Source organism: Pelodiscus sinensis, chromosome 19, assembly GCF_049634645.1.
Source record: "Pelodiscus sinensis isolate JC-2024 chromosome 19, ASM4963464v1, whole genome shotgun sequence".
Lineage (NCBI taxonomy): Eukaryota > Metazoa > Chordata > Testudines > Trionychidae > Pelodiscus > Pelodiscus sinensis.
Window position 1 is genome coordinate 12,425,601 of NC_134729.1, and position 16,361 is coordinate 12,441,961.

The window sequence follows — 16,361 nt, forward strand, 5'->3', positions numbered from 1 at the left end:
CCTGTGGTCCAGCCCTAATCTGGCTGCAGGAAGGGCTAGCAGCGGCCTCCCTCCTGTTGTGGCATGGGTCGGAGGGGAGGCCACGACCCGGCTGCGGCCATCCTGGCCCAGCCCCTCGTCAGCCCAGGTAATGTAATCCAGCCTCAGGGCTTCCCAGCCCCCTGCACCTCCCACCCCCCTAACCCCGTCCCACAACACTCCTGCACCTCCCACACACCACACCCCTGACCCCTGCGCCCCCCTCAGGGGCATTCTCGTAGGGCTCTTTGTGGACCACTTGCTCTGAACTTTGATGTAGTTTGGCTCTTTGGTGGGAAAGAGCGTGGGACCCGAGGTAAGACCCAGAGCTACACCGACCAGGTAACGTGCCCGACCCGCTGGGCTCCATGGAGCATACGGACGGGCAAGCAAAGCTTTGAAAACGCCGTCTCACGCGTGCGGGAGGCACAGAACTGGAATGCAACCTTGAGGGTGCGGGATTTTTTCTTTCTTTGTGCGTCCTGGTCCCCAGTGCGGGGAGACGCACGGAGCAGATGGAGACACAGAGACAGGGGAAGGGGGTTACAGTACCAGCGAGTCACAGTTGAGGGGTGGGAGGATAAAGAGTCCAGTGGTGGTGGAAACACGCACAAGGCGCAAGCGATCCGCCAATATCCCAGAACCGCTGCAGAGGGTCCCACCTGCTTCCACCACCGGGGGGCGATGTTGCATGGCGGCCACATGGCCAGCAGCATCGTGGGTGCCCGTGTCCACTGGGACTGGCCAGCCCCCCGCCCCGCCGCAGCAGGAAATCCAATGCGACCGGTGATGAAGACGGCTCCTTCCGGCCAGCTCTGGAGCAGCGGTGCCCAGCCAGGACAGAGTCTGGTCGTCTGGGGCAGCGGCCCCCCACGCCGGGGTCAGATCAGACGCTCCTCGGGGGGCAGCTGGAGGTTGGCGTTCGTCACCGCCCGCGCGCCTGCCTGTTCCTCGCTGCTGGGCCGGTAGGTGCCCTCCGTCTGCCGCCTCTCCCGCACCTTGAGCGCCCCGAAGATCGCCAGTCCAATCAGCAGGAGCCCCCCGACCACAGAGGGGACGATGATGGCTGCCAGCCGCTCCGACTCCTGCCAGGGAGCGAGGGAGAAGCAGGATCGTGCCCAGCCCAGCTCTCTGCAGGCGAGAGCGGGGGCGGAGAGGTGCCAGGGGAGGGCCGTCTTAGCAAGGGGAGCGGGAGGCGGAGGAGGAACAACGCTGCATATGCCACGGAGCCAGGCTTTCCGCCAAGGGCGTGGGTAGAGCAGTTGATTGCATGGGCAGTGGGTAATGCAGGCAAGGGAAGGCTTTGCCTTCCCAGAACAGCCTACACTGCCCAGCCGCCCAGGAGGGGCTGGGGCCGCGCCACATGGGTCCCCGGCGGGCAGGGAAGGATGGAGCCACACCCAGCGGCAGCCCCAGCCGGGGTAGAGTGGGGCTTGGCTAGATGCAGGGGGGGGTTATGAAGGGGCATGGTCACCAGGAAAGGGGTGTGGCTTTGGGCAGAAGGGGCGGGGTTTCAGCTGCCTTCCCCCAGCCATCCATGGGCAATTGGGTGGGGGAGGTTATACCAGGAGCCAACCTGCGGGGGGGGGGGGGGGGGAGGAGGTGCCCTAGAGGAGACAACAGGCAGGGCTGGGGTGTTAGGCCTCCGGGCCCCAGATTCCTCCCTTCCCAAATTGGACTCCCCCAGTAAAATAGCCCCAAGTCTCTTCCCCCCAGTGCATGCTGGGACACCCCCCCCAACAATGTGCACAGCGATCTGCGTCCCCCCCGGCCTACTTACCGTGAGCCCCGACACGGTTGTGGGGGACACGGTGCTCCCAGTCGGGTCTTGATTGAAAAAAAGGAACAAAAAAAGCTGCTTAGCATGAGGGAGGGTGCAACAGCCTTTGATGTGGAGGCGTCTGCTTGACCCCCCCCCCCCCCCGCCCGCCACCCTCAGAGAACTCTGAAGCTTGCCAGATCCAGCCATGGTGCTGATGTGAGGCAGGCACCAGCGCCAACATGCAGCCACCCCTGGGGTGGAGCGTGGCAGCTGGTTAGCCATGGCAGAGGAAGGCAACGGGTAGGACAGGAAGTGAAGGGGATTCCCAGTTCCTAGGGCGCCGGGGCAGGGGATGGGTTAAGGAGGCAGCAGCCATGTGAGTTACCCCCACCTGCCTGAGCGATCAGCACCCCAGTTCTTGGGGAAGCGCCCAAGAAGAGGACTCAGTGGGGCCATGCCCCCTCCCCTGAGCCCAGCCCCTGCAGCACAGCGCCCCCTAGTGCCATGATGGGGCATTGGGGCCAGAGCTGAGATCGCCCCCAACCTGCGCCCTGCAGCACAGCGAGAGAAACCCACCAGCCCTCACCGCCCAACTCTACTTGGGGGGCTGGGATGGTGTTTCCCACTCTGCAGGGGGCAGCAGCGCACACAGGCCAGCCCCAAGTGTCCTGGGTCCCAGCCCCACACCCCGCTCTCACCCACCGGACATTTCTCCCCTCCCAGAGCCAGGGACAGGACTCCTGACTCCCACTGCCCGCCAGAACCCAGAAGGCCCACTTCCCAGCTCTAACCACTAGACCCTACTCCCCGTCCCCGATCCCGAGCCCATGGTAGCAGACAGAGTGGCAGGGCGTGCTGAGCCCTCTGTGAATCCCCCAGCACAGCGAATCCCAGAAAGGGAGGCTCCCAGGGAAGCCAGCATGGCCAAGGGCCTGCGCTGCTGGGCCCACCCTGCGCTCCCAGCTCCGCTCCCCCGTGCGCCATCCAGCCCCCCGGTCTGTGAGCAACACGCCAGCCTCACCCCACCCCACCCCCACCGCCACCCTGCAGGATGGGAACTACAACTCCCAGGGTGCCCCTCTCTGCTCCACCCCACCCTGCCCAGGCCTGAGCCTGGCCTGCAGCCCTGGCTCCCAGCACTTGTGCAACCCAGCGAAGCAGGTCGGGCCTGAACAGGCAGCTGGGAGAGGCTCCCGCCCTTCCCAGGATCAGGGTGGGACAGCGAGTTCTGGGATCCCGCGGGAGGAGGGGCCCCAGGTATGCATGGGGTTGGCCCCCAGCCTTGCTAGCCAACGGCACAGCTGGGCACGGAACCCAAGACTCCTGGCTCCCAACCCCTCCTGCTCTCACCACTAGGCCCCGCTCCCCTCCCAGGGCGGAGAATCCAGTAGTCCCTACCACTAGCCCTTCCTTCTCCCTGCTCCCTAAATCCCACCTGGACTGAGAATTGCCCTGGCTTCCAGCCCCCCTCGCCCCCGCACTAACCACTAGCCCTTACTGTGCAGCCTGGACACAGGTTTGCAAGGCAGGGGATCGTGGACCCTCCCCGCTTTGCGCTGTGAGACAGGGGCTGGGGGTGGGGCAGGGTGGGTCTCAAAACTCTTTAGATGGTGACACCTGTAAACAGAAACACACTCAGAGGGCGGGAACCAGCCAGCCCAGAGATCCGGAGCTGACTCACCTGGCTGTTCCAGCAGGGCAATTCCCCAGGCCTCTCCCACCCCGGCCAGGGCGTGGCCCTCCCCCAGTGCCTGGCTCCGAAACCCAGCATCTGGGAGGACCAAAACCACCCACTGGGACCGGCCTGGGGGCTGGGACCTGTAATGGAGGAGGAGACTTCCACGCGCCTCTCTGCTGGGTACTGCATGTTCCTTCTCCCATGTAGCTACACCAGTGGGAAATTTTAGCAAAGTGGGGGGGAAGGGGAGGAATCAGACCTGCCTTGCATGACAAAGGGTGACACACACCCCACCAGCTGCAGGGAACGTCCTTCCTACCATGGAAATGCAGCCACCTCTGGGGTAGAACAGGGTGGCTAGTTAACAAGCGCACGGCAGCACTGCTCAAGCAAAGCTGAAATGCAGCTACATCTGGGGTGGGGCATGGCCGATGATGAACAGTGCCCTTCCCCCACATATTCTGGGAAACACAGGAGCGCCCATGATCAGTCCCGGGCTACGCTGGCTTGACCCTGGTGATGAGACGCTAAAGCCACAGAGTCCCCACTTCTGGCAGCGCAGACTAACGACCGTCCAGCAGCAGCTCTGGTCAAGCTATGCGGCAGCCTTCTGCCAGGGTGACTCACCCGAAGCAGACCTTGCTAGCCCTGGGTCCCAGTGAACAAGTCTATCCTGTCCTGCCCTCTGCTGCATGGAATCAGAACTGCTGAGACATGTGTCATAGGACCTATACTGCATACCAGGAAGGGGGATTCTCCTTCCTATCACGTAGGGAAAGGGGTGAGCAAAGGGGAAATCACTGACTGGATCAGTGGAAGAGTTAAGAGAATTCCAGGTGGTTTAACCACTAGACCCCACACCCCAACCAGAGCTCGGCATAGGACCCAGAGTCCTGCCTCCCAGCCTCCCCCGGTGTGGACGCACATGCACCTAACACCCCACGACCTACCTTGGCCCAGGGCTGGCTGTAACAGGGACTGCAGGGCCACAACCAGGAACAAGGGGAGAAGACTGTAGCCTGCCATCGCTCCGCCGGTTGTCCGGGAGGGAAGGGGGAACATAGAGGAGTCACTCCCCCCTCCCTGGAGGGATCACAGCTCCGATGGTGCAACAGTAACACGCTCCCCTAGCAATACCGTCTCCTGCTTCCCAGCATCCTTAGACCATGGGGACCCCCCCTGGTAATGGGAGTGACAAGGAACCAGCAGCCCCCCAGTGTTTGCACCACCTGGGAAAGGAACAGAGAAAGAGGGATCAGAGCTGGGAGAAGCCCCCGTCGGCCCCCCAGCTCTGCATCCATGAGACCCACGGCCCACCAAGCTGCCCCTCCAGCAGGCCGGCTCCTTGGAGCACTCGACAATCCACCCGCTTACGTGGGGGGCCTGAAATTGGCTTTGCCTCTTGGGGGAGCAGGGTAGGGTCCATGGTCAGAATTTGGGGTCATTCGAGCAAGGGGTTCACAAGATGCCCCCCACCTCAGCAGTCACAATGTATCTGGGGGGAGGGGTTCTGCACACACTTGGGGTGCAAACACCACCTGGGACCTGCCCCAGACTGAACTCGGGTGCCCAGGATTTTTTTCTCCGCCAGTTCCGGGGGCCCACTGCCCCCCGGCAAGGGGGTTCCACTGAAAAAGTCATGAAAGGGTTCAGTTAAGAACTCGGAGCACCAGCAGCCGGGGTCAGAGAGCATGAAACTGGGCATGTGCCGAAATAACAACCCCCGGCTCTTATCTGTACCATAACCCCCATTCTACAGATGGGGAAACTGAGGCATGCAGCAGGGAAGTGACTTGCCTGGGGTCACCCAGTGGGCAAAGCTGGAACTATAATGCAGACGTCCCAAGTCCCAACCCAGGGCTCAGTCCACTAGGCCACGCTGTCTCCCCTAGCAAGCCTGCAGCAGCCCTCATCGCCACGGCAGCAAGGGCAACGCCAAATTCAAGGCAGCCCCGCAAAAGGCAGCACCACCGCAGCGGGAAGCAGATGTCACACCGGCCCTGCAGACCGAGCCCCAGGCTCCAGTCCCAATTCTGACCTTCATTACCCTGCTCCGTGCCTCAGTTTCCCCATCTGTGCAGGAAGAGGAAAACCAGACAGACCTGTCTCCCAGCAGGGGGTACGAGAGTCCATTTAGACAAGCTCTTGAGAGCAGGGACTGTCTCAGTCAGTCTTTAGCCAACACCTCACCCACAGGGTCATTCTCGGGCCGGACCCGCCCAGATGACATGAAAGCGGCAGCAGGCTGACCTACCCCACCCGAGCGTGCACGCTGCTTGTTAAGTGGCTGTCTAGGACCTGGCCGTGCAAGGGAGATTCCCTGCTCTGCAGCCGATGGGATCTGCCATTTCCAGGTTACCCCGGATCCATCAGACCCCCCTGGGGTGCTTAGAACATTCCCAGAATCCCTGCCATGGGCCCTCTGCGGCCTCCCCGTGCTACGGAATCACGAGTGGACTATTTTGACATAAACAGGCGGGATAGGAGGGGAATCGTGAAGCTAAACCTTAAAGCTTGGAAAGACCCTGGATCCTAGCGAGATGGGGCTGGGCAAGTATCTGGAGTGGGGGGGGGGGCACTCAAAGATTTTGGTAAGTGGTTAAGGGCCCCTTCTACGGAGGGGTGTGGGACAGAGGTTGGGTGCAAAGGGAGCCTGGGGTAGGGGATTGGGGTGCAGGAGAGGGCGTGGGGTCCGAGAGGGAGTTTGGGTAAAGGAGGGGGTTATGACTGGGGGCCAGGAGTGGGGTGCAGGGTTCAGGAAGGGTTTATGGGTGCACAGGGTTTGGGCGGGGGCCTGGGGCAGGGAGTGGGATGTGGGAGGGACTGGAGCGTCACATACAGGCTCTCGCCGGGAGGCGCTTACCTAGGTGGCTCCCAGCCAGCAGCCCAGCAGGACCCTCCCTGCCTGCCACAGCCACAGGCCACTCAAAGCAGCTGTAAGCCAGGTGCTTGGGCAGCCACCCAGGAGAGATTAGCAGAGCACCCGCAACCGGCAGCCTGTGTTTCTACTGGTGGTGCACATCCACACATGCCTGGTGCACAGAACAAAATTTATTCCGCTCATGGAGGGGAAAAGTGAGAGGGAACCTGGCAGTGTGGCCAATGGGAGCTGAGGTGATTGTGCTGGGGGTGGGGTTAGTATGTGAAGTCTCCCGCCACTGCAAGGGGCACATGGCACCTAGAGGCACCCCACCAGCTAGCTGCTTTGAGGGGTCAGGGAGCCTGCCGCACCCCTAAGGCTTGGCAGGCCAGATCTGGCCCATGGGACGCATCTTGCCCACCTTGATCTAAGGTGCTGCATCCCCACCCCTCACTGACCTAGCTCAGGATCTACTCGGTGGCCCCTCCGCACGTCCAGACCTCCAGGGATGTTTCTGGGCAGCGCCCGGTGGGTTTGGGGGACAATCAGAAAACTGCAGGGTGGGGAGGAGGAGACGTGTGCTGCCCCTCCCCCACCCCAGCATCTGGTGGGTGGAGACCAAGCTTTGATCAGGGCTGCAGATCAAAGGGCCAGTGAAGGACATGACAGCCCAAGCGAGAATGGTGGGGAGGGAGGAAGAGGCGGCAGAGCCCCTGGGGAGGGGCAGGAATAGGGACCCTGGTGTGGGGGAAGAAGTTTCCCGACAGCTGGATGGAGCCATGCCAGGGACCCAGCCCTTCGGAGGTGCCAATCGGGCAAGGGATGTCTGGCCCTGGGCAGTTTCTACCCCTCCAATCGCGGGGGCGGGGAGCAAGCTTCCCACGTGCCCTACCAGGGGAGCATCGCCACAGCACGGAGCAGACCACCCCCCGTCTCTGCTCTCCGCGGGCCCTCGTCCTAGGCACAGGGGAGCTACCGCTGCAGCGGCCCTGCAAGCGGCCCAGGGCACCCACGCGCTGCACAGGCCTCGGCCGAATCCAACCTCACAGCGCCCCGGAGAGGAAAGAGTGTGGCAGATGGGGAAACTGAGGCACCAAGCCGGGAAGGGGCTTGCCCAAGTGAGAGGGGGGCAGGGTGCCAGGCCAGTGCCGAGAAAGTCCAGGCGGGGAGTCATTGGTAGAGTGGCGAGAGGAGCCCAGGAGTCCTGGCGCTCAGCTCTACCCGAGAGAAGACACCACCCCCAGGTCTGGCAGGGAACTCAGGCCTCCTGGCTCCTGCGCCAGCCCTACCCACAGCTCCATATTCCTCGTGGTTCTCCCTAACCAAGCCCACTGTCCCCACCCCCTCATCCAGTCACTCGAACAGCTGGTGGGGACAGAGAGCCCCCAGGGGTTAACACACACCCCTCCCCCCAACCAAACCCAAATTTCTTCCAGCTGCCATCAGAAAGGCCACTCTCAGGTACTTCAAATAAGCCACCGACCTCTGCCTGCACCACGACAGCCATGTCAGCTCAGCCAATCCCAAGGACTTCGCAAGGCCTACAGACAACCCAGCAAGCAGCATGGCCTAGTGGCTAGGGCTCTGGGCTGGAAGTGAAGTGAGCGGAGTTCCCGCCTCCTTATGGTCACTCACCTTGGACAACTCACGGTGCCTCAGTTTCCCCTCCCACCTGCTTAAGCTGCTAGGGGTTGGGGGCTGCCACTTGCTATGGGCTGTGCAGCATTTGTCCAGCCCTGCTTGGTCACAGACTCAGCTGTTTAATCAGGGGAGCTGGGGTGGGAAGCCCCACTTCCCTCCTTAGGGAGCACGGCCTAGTGGCTAAGACCGGGGCCTGTGATCCACTCCCAGGTCGGCTTGATGCCTGCTCCGTGCCTCAGTTTCCCCTCCCCCGTTTCCCTGTGAAAAATCCTTTGCTTACGGCCAAGAGCAGGAGTCTCCACAGCGCCCAGCACACCTGGGCCCCGCTCACTTTTGGGGGGTGCTAGAAGAACCCACATAAGGGAACCCCCACCTCGGGGCACCCCCTGGTGGGCAGCTGCTTGCAGTCCTGGGTTACCAGACCAAATTTGTCTGCAGAGGTGTCCCCGGCTTGGAAACTTCCTAGGCAAGGCCCCCTTTTCTGTTGTGAGAGTCCCAGGAATGTGCAGAGGGGGTGTAAGGTCCCATTGGGGGCCTGATATGTGGGGGGATAGGGAGCACACAAATCCCCTGGCATGGGGGAAAGAAGGACCATGGTATGGGGGGGGGGGGAAGAGGGGCACACAGAGACAGTGGCATGGGATGGGGGAGGCAGGGAGGCCTGAGGGGTGAGCCCTGGCATGGGGGTGGAGTGGGGGATATTAGGGGAGAATCTGAATCAGCAGGGGCACAAAGGGAGCTGGGGGGGGGGGGCTTAGCCATGCAGGGCCCATGCCATGGGCTCAGCACAGGACACGCCCCCCCCCCGCTAGCCCCTCCCTTGTTTGTGGCCCTCAGGAGAAAAGCCACCAGCCCCCTGAGCCCCAGGGGGGGGGGGGGTGAGCCACTGGGCTGCCCCACTCCAGTTCTCCCCACCCCGCTCAGGCAGGGAAGCGGTTTTAAAGCAAGGGGCGCCCCTGGGCCCCCCTCCAGCCACTCGCCCCTCCCCCCGGGTCCTAGCCCAGCCGGGCCTCTGGTCAATTGTTAACCCAGCGGCTGAAGCAGAAGCAGGGAAAGTCACCGGGGGGGGGGGGGTTTAGCGCCGCGTGTGCCCAGCTCGGTCACAGCCCCCCGTCCCGCCTGTGTCAGCGCCGGGCACCCGATCCCCGGGTCCCGCTGAGCGGGGGCAGGAACGGGCCGGGAAGCCAAAGGGGGAGGGGACTCGGTAGCCCAATTTCAGGTGTGTGTGGGGGGGGGGGCAGATCCCCACTTCCCGGCATTAAGTGCATGGGGGGGGGTGAGGGTGTCGTAAAGGGGCTTTCTCGGGCTGGGGGCTGCCCCGCACTTACCGGTCCTGGCCCCGTCCGCTCCGTCCCAGGGCTGCGAGCGCTCCTGCCCCGCCCTCCCTCCGGCTCATGTGACCCAGGGGAAGGCAGGTGCCTCCCTCCTCCCACACCTGAGGCAGGCCCCGCCCCCTGCTCACCTGGGCGCTCCCAGAGCCCCCGCCACACTGAGCCTGCAGGAACGGGCTCTCTCCGACCCCCCCCCCCCCGGGAACAGGTCCAGATCTGGGGGTCACCTGGGCCTTCTGTAGCCTAGGGTATCCTGCCCCCAAAGACCCTGCCCCAAGGAAGGGGGGAGCTTCTGTCATGCCCACCTGAGCAGGAGAGAGAGGCCTTTTCCTTCCCACCTGCACTGGGGCCGGGTGCTGCACAGACCCCGACCCAGATCCGGGCCCCCACTGGGTCCCCCCCCGACCGAGAGCCGGGCTGCCATTGTGCCAGGTGCTGCACAGACACAGACGGAGAGAAAATTCCCCCCACCCCACCCCACCCCATGAGCGCAGAGGCTAAATATACAAAAAAGTGGGAGGGGAAACTGAGGCACGGAGCAGGGACGGGAGTTGCCCGAGGTGAGAGGCGGAGCTGGGAGTAGAATTCGGCTCCCCTGGTGCCTGTTTCCACATGCAGCTTTGCTCACGTGGGTTGCCCATGTGGGTGAGGAGGAGGCCTGGAGGGCATGGCTGCGGCCTAGGAGCACGTCAGCCCCTTGATCCGGGCACGTCCCCGTTTCTCTTTGGTAACAGCCTCTCCTCCTCTGCCGACCCAGGACCTGGCTGCTGCGGTTCCGACCCCGGATCGACCCCTCGGGGTATCCCGGCCACCTCCCCCCACGCGGGTTGGACTTCACGGACGATCTCCGTGGGATGCCGACAAGACTGACGATCTCCCAGTGTTGTGCCAGCCTTGGTGGGTGGTGCCTTGACCCCCACCTCTGAGTTAGGAGAGCACTGGTGCCCCCCACTGGATGGGGGGAAACTGAGGCACGAAACGAGAACACGCCAGAGTAAATCAGCCACAGAAGTGAGAACAGAACCCAGGTGTCCTGAAAAGCTGCCCCCTACCCACTTCCCTCCTCCCCAGTCATGGGACAGAACAGAACCCACACGTTCTAATTCACGGCCCCTTCTGCTCTACCCACTAGCCCATGCTCTCTCCCAGAGCTGCGGAGAGAATTCGGGAGTCCTCATTCCCAGCCCTCCTGCTCTAACCACTAGGACCCACTCCCAAGTTGTGCTGCATCTCGCTGCTCACCTGCCTCCCCCTGGACACCTGCTGCCCCCAGTGCCTGACTCAGGCTCTGGCAGGCTCCGAGCGGGCTCTGGGATTCCTGATCGGAGCACGCCCCCTGCCGGAGGAGACTCCATGAGCCCCAGCAGCCAGGCCAGAGGGGAGCAGCAGGTGCCAGGCACTCAGCAGTGGCTGCTCAGTGCCAAGCAGCCCCCGTCTGCTCCACCCACTACATTCCTGGCTGTGAAAGCGGCTGCTGTCGCAGCCAGAATGGAATTTCGATAAGCCGGAGGGATAAGGGCCGCTGGGACCCACCTGAGGGTGGGGCTGGGCCTAGCTCTGATCACTCCCTTGGAGCTGGGCTTTGGTGCTTCTTGGAGTGTGGGGGGAAACTGAGGCACAGAACAAGAACGTCTCTGCTCCCACTGATCAACCGCCCCCTGCAGTCGCCAGGCTGGGGCTCTTGTTTATGGGCAGTGCTAGAGGGGTGAGCCACTCAGCTGCTGCTCCATCTATTTCCCTGCATAGGGAAGCCCTCCAGCCTGGTATTTGTCATGGTGTGGTAAGAACACGGAGCAGTGATTAGTGCGCTAGCTTGGGATGCAGGAGACCAAGAGCTAATTCCCTGCTCTGTGACTCAGTTTCCCTCTGTGTGTGTGTAATTGCACTTTGCTGAGGCTGTCAGACACTGGACGGGGGAGGGGGCGTCCTGTAAACACCTCCCATGGAGAGCAGCTGGGGCAAAGGGGTGTTAAAGGTAACGGCTCCCCTGGGACTTAGGGGATGTTCTGGTGAAAGGCAGCATGGCCTAATGGGTAAGCAGTACCTGAGGACTTCAGGCCTGGATCTGGTTGTCAGCCCTGGGAGGGGAGTATGATCTAGTTAAAGTGGGGGAGGGGGGATTAGAGGCCACATGAGTTAGCTATGGAGGGGGCAGGGCTGGAGTCAGGACTCCTGGGTTCTCTTCTTAGCTCCAGGAGAGTCATGTCTAGTGGTTAAAGCTGGGAGCCAGGATACCTGGCATCTGTTCTCAGCTCTACAAGTGGAGCAGGATCTAGTAGATTAGAGCAATGGGGGAGGGGCATGTTCAGGGGAGCAGGGGTCTAATGGCTAACACAGGGGTGTGTACGAGTCAGGGCACCTGGGTTCTAGTCCTAGCTCTGCTACCGATTTTCTTGGTGCCAGTGATTGCCCCTGCCTGTGCCTCAGTTTCCCCTCTGCAAACCAGTGCTAGTGAGCCTCCCGTGCAAAGGGCTTCGAGATCCAGGGAGGATGCAGGACGTGTGTCAGAGTGGGGTCTGATTGTGCCCTCAGTGTTTCTCTGCTGTGACCCAAATCACCCAAGCTAAGGGACCGTTCACTCTCTGGCCACGATTCTGCTCCCAGCTCATGTCCAGCATCCATCCATGGATCTCAGCAAGGTGACGCCAGCGTCACACCAGTGCCCATGACTCCAGCATTCGGCCCTGCTGGTGCGATTGCTGCGAACGGAAGCCAGTTGTGCCCTGCAACGCAGTTTCCGTGTGGTCGGTGGCCAGGCAAACAGCGGTTTAGACCCTGGTGTTCGACAGCTGCTAGGCCCGGCTGGCCCCAGCGAGTCACAAACGGCTTTGTCCCTCCTTCCCAGCAGCCCAAGGCACCTGGAACCTCGCTGCGCCCAGTTCACTCCTCCGGCAGGCCCCAGGCCACGATCTGCAGGAACCCAGCTGCTCATCTGGGCCTGGCTCACTTCTCGATTTCGACCTGATGACTTGCAGGAAGAGAGAGCCGGTACAGGAAGAGGAGCTGGAAGCCTGGTTTGGAGAGTAAGGTGTGAGGCTAGTGCTCCAGAGAGCTGGTTTCCAGAGCCAGCTCTTCTGAGGGCTCTTCGAGTGAGTCATGGAATTGCGCCCTGCCTCAGTTTCCCCTCTGTCAAGCTTACCAGGGTAACTGGTTAATGAGTGGGGGACTTGGCTCAGCTGGGCTAAAGCAGCTCCCTGCTCACAGCGCAGGATCACAGTTAGCAGGCTGAACGTTACACTGAACCGCTTAACTTTTTCATTGGGATTTTCACTCCCCTACTACCAATTGCCCTGACTGCACTAGCTTTGCCATGTGCTAGCTGAAAAGAACCCTTAGCGCTCCTGGTAAGCAGAGCAGAGCATTACCCCCATTTCACAGAGGGGGAAACTAAGGCACGGAGCAGCCCTGTTTCAGGGCACCTCACATGGCTGGGAACAGAATCCAGCTATCAGAAGTCTCAGTCCAGAACACTATCTGCTAGGCCACACTGCCTCTCCAAGAGCACCCCTTTCTCCCGAGTGAAGACCAGGCCCATGTAAATGTGGACTGGGGGCCCCTGATCTCAGCTGGGCTCTGGAAGAGCAGCTTTGTGCCACAAGGAACCGCCCTCATCATCTGTATTGCCGTGGGAGCCCAGTGAGGACTCCACTGTGCTAGGTGCTGTACATTATTTATTAGGTGTATTACGGTAGCTCCCAGGTGTCCCTGCCATGACCCAGCAGCCCACTGGGCAAACACAGAGCACATAGACTGTCTCTTCCCCAAAGAGCAGCCAGTCTGTGTATAAGACAAGAGATGCCACATGGGGACAGACAGACAGACAGACGGAGGAAACAATTCGGTACCCGTCAGCGCCACACGCAGTGGTCTCCGCACGCCAGCAGCCTGGCCGTTGTCCCGATTCCTGGAGGCATCCCAGGGCAAGGGAGTTTTAAGGGTTTGAAGTCGGATAACGTGGGGGCTTGGCAGATGTTCACAGGGAGGCGAAGCAGAGGAGCCAGCATGAAAGCCCAGGCCCTTGAGAATACGGAACGGCCCCGAACATTCGGTCCCCAAATCTCCGTGTGGCTCAGGGGCAGCTTGAAAACTGCAGTGACGGAGGCTGGCGTCACGGGTGGCTAGAGGCGGGCGCCGGCCGAAGGAGATGACCCGCAAATAATCGGTGTAATAAGATGTGGCTGGCACATTGGGAGAACCGGAGAGCTGAGGCGCTAAGCCCCTGCTTTCTGCCCAGAAAAGCCAAGTGGCCAGAGTACGCGTCCCCCTGGGGGCCCAGCACCGCGAAGGAAGTGGCACTAAGAGGAAACTGGCTACAATGTGAAACTATTTACAAAGGCAGGCAATGCTGGGAGTCAGGTCGTATCCAGCACAGCACTCCCCCCAGCTGGCGCCCCAGAAGGGCAGTTGTGACAAACCGGAGGGGCGGGTGGTTAAAAGTCAGGACACCTGTGGCAGGGGAGTGGGATCCAGGGGTGGGGAGGCAGGAGCCCTGGGCTCCATTTCCAGCTCAGGGGCGGGAATGGGGTCTAGCGGTTAGAGCAGGGCGCAAGGATAGGAGCCTTCAACTCTACCAACCCCTCCCTGTATGACCTTGGTCACGTCCCTTTCCCCGCCTCCCTGCACCTCAGTTTCCCCACCCGTAGAAGGACGGTCAAGCCAGGGCTGCCATGCGCATAGGATCCTGGTGCGAGGAGGCTGCCCGCCCCCCCCCCCCCCCGATTTCTGGAGGAGAGGGGGTGACCCTGCCGCTTTAAGACCCAGCAAAGTTATACTGCTCTTTGCTGTTATCCCCGCCCGGCGGCCGATGGGTTAACAGCGGCTCGCCGCGGGCCTGGCTCTTCCCGGCTGCAAACAGCTGGGGGGGGCAGGAGGTTCCTCCACCAATCGGGAGCTGGGAGGAAGCAGCCCGGAGGGGGGTGATCTTTAGTTTCATGTCTTCTTTCTGCGCCCGAGTTGAAGCGGACGGGTGCACATGCATCACTCCAGTGGGATCTTTCTGATCCTCCCTTCCACTCCATGGGTCCTGCCAAGCCGCCCCGCGGGGGAACAAAACAGCCCATTGAGGGCATTGCCAGGGACTTGCGGCAGCAGGGATTAGACCCATTTATGAAATCGTGTCCCCAGCAGCGGGCATGATGAAACACTGCAGCCCCCGTGACCGGCTAAGGCACTGCAAAGGGATTAGCTCGGGCGTCAGCAGCCGGGGTGCGGGGCCAAGAGCAGCCTGCGGGCGCGGAGTCCGGGCAAGGGAGGTGGGGCCATGCAGAGATGGAGCCTTTCACCTCAGCACAGCTGCCGTACCCCAGAGGTGGCTGCATTTGCGTGCTGAGTGAGCCATCTCTGTGCAGCGTGGCTGTTAAACAGCTGCCGTGCCCCACCCCAGAGGTGGCTGCATTTCCCTGCTGAGTGAGCCATCTCTGTGCAGCGTGGCTGTTAAACAGCTGCCGTGCCCCACCCCAGAGGTGGCTGCATTTCCCTGCTGAGTGAGCCATCTCTGTGCAGCGTGGCTGTTAAACAGCTGCCGTGCCCCACCCCAGAGGTGGCTGCATTTCCCTGCTGAGTGAGCCATCTCTGTGCAGCGTGGCTGTTAAACAGCTGCCGTGCCCCACCCCAGAGGTGGCTGCATTTCCCTGCTGAGTGAGCCATCTCTGTGCAGCGTGGCTGTTAAACAGTTGCCGTGCCCCACCCCAGAGGTGGCTGCATTTCCCTGCTGAGTGAGCCATCTCTGTGCAGCGTGGCTGTTAAACAGCTGCCGTGCCCCACCCCAGAGGTGGCTGCATTTCCGTGCTGAGTGAGCCATCTCTGTGCAGTGTGGCTGTTAAACAGCTGCTGTGCCCCACCCCAGAGGTGGCTGCACTTCTATTTCGGGTGATCGCTGGCTAGTGTGGCTGTTCCACAGCTGCTGCACTTTGCCCCTCTCTTCACCCTCAGAGGTGGCTGTAGCTCAGGAACGAGCAAGTGCTCTCATTGCAGCCTTCCTGGGAGTCTGTTAAATAGCTGCCATGTCCCACCCCAGAGGTGGCTGCATTTCAGCACATAGCAGATGATCATGCCTCCTCTTGGCTGTGCACCTGCTAATTAGCTGTCACCCCCCACCCCAGAACAGGCTGCATTTCAGTGCTGAGTGAGCAATCCCCGTGCAGTGTCACTGCTTGATGTTAAGCAGCTGCCAAGTCCCACCCCAGAAGTGGCTGCATTCAGCGCTAAAGCAAGCCGACCCCCCCTCATGCAGTCACCATCCGCCACCCCGCAAGAAGCTGTATTTCAGCCAGGGCAAGTCATCTCTCTGGAGTGCTGCTATGCAGTTGTTAAACTGCAGTTGTGTCCTGCCCCAGAGGTGGCTGCATTTCTGGAGCGAGTCTGATGCTCTCATTTTGCAAAGCACAACATTCCCAGTGCAAGGAAGCAGCATTTCAAGCAAGACCGCACAGCTGTTCCTGGTGGAGATTTCAGAACAACCCACAAAACCACCCTGCCTGTTCTGGGATTTGCCCCCAGCCCAGCGCCTGCTGGCCCCAGGGCTTTGGGGGTTTGCTCTGGATTGGGGGGGGGGGGTGGATACCCATGCAGTATGGCTCTGACCTGAACAGCTTTGTTATAGGCCCCATGGTGGGCTCCCAACAGCTGGTTTAAAGATTCTCGCTCCATTTTCCCAGCCTGAGAGGCTGCAGCATGAATAACCAAACACCAGGCCCTGACATAAGGCAGGAGGCCACATCCCTACCTGGGATAAGTGGGCCGAAGTGCAGGAAGTAGGGTGCAGGGGGTGCTGCAGGTTTGGGCATCCCAACCAGCCCTGGGTCCTGCTCGGCCACGGGCCCCCCACCATGCTTAGCCCCAGAGACTTGCCTAGTTGCCAGCCTGTGCCCGAGGGATCCACCACCAGGCCCCACCTTGCTGCCAGCCCCAGCTCTAGGGGCCATGGACAGGGACAAGGGTGTGCAGCTCAGCACGGCCAAGCCAAAACCAGCCTCATGGCCGATGGAGTCCATGGGGCAGCCCCCTGGCTGGTGTGCATCCGAGTGGCTCTGTTGCTCGCAATGAGGCTTGGCTGACTTGCGCCCACCAGGG

At 61.6% G+C, this 16,361-nt stretch overlaps 1 protein-coding gene across 1 annotated transcript; it reads right to left on the reverse strand.

The window, feature by feature from the left end:
* Positions 1-899: 899 nt before the first annotated feature.
* On the reverse strand, positions 900-9,423 carry CRB3 (crumbs cell polarity complex component 3). Its single transcript, XM_075902317.1, has 4 exons — positions 9,288-9,423; positions 4,409-4,687; positions 1,799-1,845; positions 900-1,103 (listed from the first exon to the last, which is right to left on the reverse strand). Exons 2-4 carry the CDS (start codon positions 4,518-4,520, stop codon positions 900-902), a joined length of 363 nt encoding a protein of 120 aa, XP_075758432.1. The 5' UTR covers positions 4,521-4,687; positions 9,288-9,423.
* Positions 9,424-16,361: the final 6,938 nt, after the last annotated feature.